At 57.1% G+C, this 5,341-nt stretch overlaps 1 protein-coding gene across 1 annotated transcript in view; it reads left to right on the top strand.

Annotated features, from left to right (window-relative positions):
• The window catches only part of GRM4 (glutamate metabotropic receptor 4), a 50,131-nt gene that overhangs the window by 6,879 nt on the left and 37,911 nt on the right, over nt 1-5,341 (top strand). The window contains 1 exon segment of the mRNA XM_009638198.1: nt 2,617-2,833. Within this exon segment, the coding sequence (XP_009636493.1) occupies nt 2,617-2,833 (217 nt within the window).

Consider the following 5,341-nt stretch of genomic DNA (forward strand, 5'->3'; position numbering starts at 1 on the left):
ATCCCTCCCCCCGAATCTCCTTTGTCGTGGGCACTGCTGCTTTCCGTGCCCACTTGCCCTCCCCACACGGGCACGCTGCCCCCCTCGCCTCCACCCCAAGCCTCTGCGCCCCCCCTTGGGTCAGCACCGCTGCGGGCAAGGCAGGGAGGGGGCAAGGAGAGCAGGCGTGGGGCAGCCCCCCCGTCCCCTCCCCAGGATGAGTGATTGCCAGACGAGCACCGTGCCTGCTGAGCAGAATTTTAATCAAGTCTCATGCACTGGCTCCTGGTCGCAGATCCCCAACGAGCAGATCGCAGCCCCTCGGAAAGGAGCACAAAGCAGATTGTCAGGGAGAGTAATCCTATTTGTGCCCTGATAAAGGTTCCTTCCTTCCTTCCCCTCTCCCACTCCTTCTCCATCTCTCCCTTTTTTTACATTTTATATTTTGCAGGTGGGTAGAAGGGTGGCTGCTCCTTTCCAGGGGCCTTTTAGCATTCAGGTGGAGTCGTGGGTTTATAACACCGGTATCGCATTTAATAGAGAGAGGGGGGAGTGGAAGAGGGGAAAGGAATGGAGAAACAAAGGAGAAACTGTGAGATGCAGCCTGGGAGCAGGAGCGGAGGAGGACGGGGTGGGTTCCAGGGGCTGGGAGAGTTGGGAGACCCCGGGTGGCTCCGGTGCAAGTCCCCCCTGTCCTTGGTCTGTCACTACCCAGCCAGTGCTGTGCTGCTGGGACGGGGACTTTTCCCAGCCTCGGGGCAGGGACGGGTCGGATGAGGTGTTGGGATGGGATGATACTGGTATTTAACCAGGGAGCTGTGGTGAAGCACCATCACAAAGAGGCAGGTACCAAAATTTTGGGCTCCCAGTAGGGTGGCTTGATCTTATAACATGAACTGGGATCCCTTCAGACCCCAAAACTCTCCCCGTCCCCTCCAAGCCCACCCAGGTGTCTCTGCTGCTGGGAATTGGCTAATTGCTTAATGGGGAGTGATTTGGGCATCCTGCATGGTCCAGGTGCCTGCTGAGCCCAGGGGATTACTGGGATCCACTGCAGTCCCCCCCTGGCTCTGGCAGCATTTGTGCTGCTGCAAGCGGTAATTACTGAATTATTCCTAAACTGGATTAGAGGGAGGAGGAGAGGGAAAGTCCTCTAAGAGCTGGGGATTGCTGCTCTATGCCTGCTTGTCCCCAAGGCTTGGGGCAGTTTGGGATCGGTGATGCCCTGGGCTGTTCCTCCTCCATTTGCTCTCTCCTGGCTGAGCTCCAGCCCCTGCGATGGTGTCGCTGCTGGGTTTAAAACCTTGCTGAGGCTTTGAGCAGGGCTCTGCCAGCCCTTGCAACGTGCCGGGGAGGCGTCAGGCTGCACCCAGGAGAGGTGCGTGGTACCTGCGGTGCCTGGGTGTGGGACGAGGGGACGATGGATGGGGCTGCCTGGGTATTCGGTACGTCTTTGGTCGGGAGCTTCGTGCTAGTGGGGAGAACCTGGGCTTGGTAATTTAATAAGCCTTTTCCATCTTTAAGATAAATTAACATCTGTGGCGTGTCTTGGAGATGTCAAGTGCTGTGTAAGTGTTAAGCATCGCATGATCCTCTGGTGCTAAATCATTCTAATGTTCTGTACGAGGTGCGGCAGCTCTGGTTAATTTAAAGGGCTTATTTATGGCTTGGGTGGACAGGACTTGGTGGGGTGGGGTCGGATCTGTCCTTCCTGGGGCAGGAAGCCAAAGAGAGACCTTAGCAGTGCTGTCTGGGGCAGGAGCAGGGTGAAAACTTTGGCCTCTCCCATTCTGGACACATCTGATGCTCAGGAAACCTTTCTGGGGTCCTGCTGGGTCTCCCTGAGCTTCAGGTGGTCCCTGAGCCCCAGCATGTCCAGGGGCTGGGCCAGCCTGCATGGCCGAGGCTTGGTACCCCCTTTCCCCGGGTGGTGCGGGTCCCCTTCGCCCAGGCAGCACTCAGAGGCACCCACAGCTCTTGTCCTGGCCGGCAGCCGGGCAGCACGCAGGGGAGATCAGAGTAGGGAGGCAGACATATTACATACAAAAAAGACAGCTTGGGGTGCTCTGAACCTCTCCCTGCAAATCCCTGGAGCTTCCCAGCCCCTTGGTGGACCTCAAAGGGACTTACTGGTGACTGCTCTGCCCTGGGACTGGTTTCTGTTATTCCTTGGGAGATCCTGGAGTCCTTCTGACCTGCCGGGCTCTGCCCAGCCAGGCACTTCTGTGGGCAGAAACATAAAGCTCAGTGCTTGCTGATGGTTTTATTTTCCCCCTCCCCAGACATTGGTGTGTGTGGGTTTACACTGGAGATGTGTGTCCTGGCATGAGTTGGGGTGGTTTTGTGTCTTCCATACCTAATTATGGATGGAAATCACCAGATCAAAGCCTTTGGGTTGCCACCAAGACACAGTAGAGCTGATCACCCTCTGCTTCATGGTCTCCCCTCCATGAATTTCTGGTCCTGGGTGCTGTGGAGCATCCCATGTCTGTCTGGTGGCTCTGCCTGAACTGGTCTTCCTTGATTTCCACCTCCCTCTCCTCCAGAGCAGGGCTTTGGAGCATGGGCAAGGTGAGGGCATCGTCGTGGGGTGGGGATCACCTCTTTCTCATGATGTTTTGTCTTCTTCCATCCTAGATCCCCCAGATCAGCTATGCCTCCACTGCACCGGACCTGAGTGACAACAGCCGCTACGACTTCTTCTCCCGCGTTGTCCCATCCGATACCTACCAGGCCCAAGCCATGGTGGACATCGTCAAAGCCCTCAAGTGGAACTATGTCTCTACCTTGGCCTCTGAGGGCAGCTATGGTGAAAGCGGCGTGGAGGCCTTCATCCAGAAGTCCAGGGAGGATGGTGAGTGGATTTACCCCAGGATGGGGGCTTGGCATGGGCTTTGGAGCAGCAGGGGCTGGAGGAGAAAAGGCAATGGAAGGGAATGGAGGGATGCATCTGGTTGGGCTTCTTGGCCTGAGCTGGGGCGTGGCTGCGGTGTGTGAGCAGGGGTAGATGGCACGGTCTGGAGGGTCATCCCAGGGCGGTGTGGGTTTTGGGGCTGCCCTGCTGATTGTAGGGACAACGTGGTCTCCAGCGAGGATCCAAGCTCTCCGGCAAGGGTCAGGACCAGCAGTCCCACGCTGCCTCCGCTCTGCAGGGTGGGCTGCTTCGGTGCTGCCAGCTCCTTTCAGAAAGCATCTCGAGGTCCTGTTCCCGGCCGAGCCAGCGGCTGGTGAGCTGGTCTAACCCCCTCCCTCTGCGGCTGAGCCACGGCGCTGGGCGCGTTCCAGAAGAAAAGACTTTTACAAATACTCCTAGGTTTTAACAGAAAATAAAGTTGGCATCAACGTGCACTTCGCCCAATTTTAGTGGAATTATCCCCGAGGGCAGGTGCTTTAACTTGTCTATAGGCTTTGGACAGGCGGAAAGTCTGTGCTCAGCAAAACTCTTTGGGAGGATTTGTCTGGAGCCAGAAAGCGTTTTGCTGACGGGAGCGCTGGGATGCTTAGGGGGGATTAGCAGCCTTGGGAGCAGCCGAGGAGCTTGTGGGTACCCACTGGTGGCCGAGCATCAATCCTAGAACCGGCTGGGGTGATGAGGACCCCCCCCGGGTGTTGCTGCCGTGGGTGCTATTGCCATGAGCCCGAAGCCCCCCTGAGACCCTGTGGAGGGAGCGGGGTCCCTCCTTGCTCCGGCTCTGCTTCGCCTCCGCAGCGTCGCGTGCACGGGGCGAGACTGGAGCTGGAGAGTGTTTTCCGAGGCAGTTAAAACCCTGCGGCGCACAGGCTGCTGCCTATTACTGGCTTAACTGTATCTGAATGGCACATTAAGTTCTGGCAAAATCGGTGGGACACCAGCCTATCTGGAGCTAGTCAAACTGTGTTATGGCCTTATAAATGGATAAAGGGAATAAAAACTTCTAGATGACGAGCTCCTAATCAAAGCCCTATAAATAGGAACAGCGTTAATTCTGTCTCGCGCGCGCGCCCTGGCACTGGGAACCGGCTGTGCTTTTAATATGCAGAGAAACCCATCTGGGGATTCAACCTGGAATCTGCTCTTCAGGATTTTTTAACTTGAAAAGCAGAATATTTTCACGGGGCTGCGGTTTCGCAAGGAGGAGCGCGTGGGGATGCTTCGGAGTGCGGCGCTGGTTGCAGGGCTGCCTGCGTGCCCGGTGGTGGGGACGCGGGTGTGAGTGGTGCCGGGGTACCTGCGCCAAGCTGGGGTTGTGGCCGGGGTGGTAGCTCGGGGGATACACGGGGCTGCAGATGGGAAGGTGCCATCGGGCACACGTGGTGCCTGGCAGGTCTGGGGGAGCGGGATGGGGTGCCCCGCAGGATGGGGTGCCCCGTGAAAGGGCTGCAGGGCTGCGAGCAAAGGGCTGCGCTTATGGCTCTGTTAACAGCTTCGCCGCTAACCCTGCCGGGGTTTATAAATGCTAACAGCAGCCCCATCTGGCTAGTGATGATAATGAGATCCTCAGGATCATTATATATATACAGGAATAAGGGAAAGCAGCCTTTTGGGGGGGGTGGGGGGGAGGATTTTGCATTATCATAAGCATTTTTCCACCCAAAAAGGAGAGTTTCCTTGCCCTCCTTGGGCTGCCAGGTCCTGCCCCGGGGGGTGCCCAGGGCAGGGCTGATGGGAGTGCTGGGTGACAGGGGGAGGTGAGGGTAATCCCGGGTTAAGCAGCTTTGTTAGCCCGTGCCTGGCCCTGTTGTGCCCTTACCCTGCAGCCAGCACAGCTGGAGGATGCTTCCCCCCCCCATCCATGGCTGCTGCTCCCCCGGGGGGTCCGGGTGCCAGGCTGCACGTGGCCAGGAGGAGGGGGTTGATGTGCAGGCACGATTCAAACCCACGCTCCTCCTCCATTAAGCACCAGTAAGGAGCGGTTGTCATCACCGGTGGTCCCACTGCAGCACGAGCATTTCTTCTTTGAGATACCTGTGGTTACCGCAAATTCCTATAACCAGATGGTTAATGATATGACGGTGTAATTGCAGAGTAAACGAGTGTACATGGAGTCGAAATGCACGCGTATTAATCGGGGCTGAGGCAGTCCTGTAATTTGTGTATCCACATAACCCAACGATTATGTGCATTAGTGATAATTTAGTTATCAAAAAGCATAATTCCACTGTAATTGCGGTATAACAGCGGCATAAGTGCAGCCCATGCGTTATCAGCAGTAACGCTGCTTCCCTGCTCACGCTGCAGGAATACGGTTATTTCTAAGGGCCGTCATCCATCAGCCCGAGCGTGGGGCGCCGGGGAAGCGGCTCTGCCCTGGGTGCCGGGGTGGGCTCCGAGCTGCTCCCTAAAGCATCTCCCCCGGGGAGGGAACGCCGGCGGGGCGGCCTC

Source organism: Egretta garzetta, unplaced genomic scaffold, assembly GCF_000687185.1.
Source record: "Egretta garzetta isolate BGI_Z169 unplaced genomic scaffold, ASM68718v1 scaffold105, whole genome shotgun sequence".
NCBI lineage: Eukaryota > Metazoa > Chordata > Aves > Pelecaniformes > Ardeidae > Egretta > Egretta garzetta.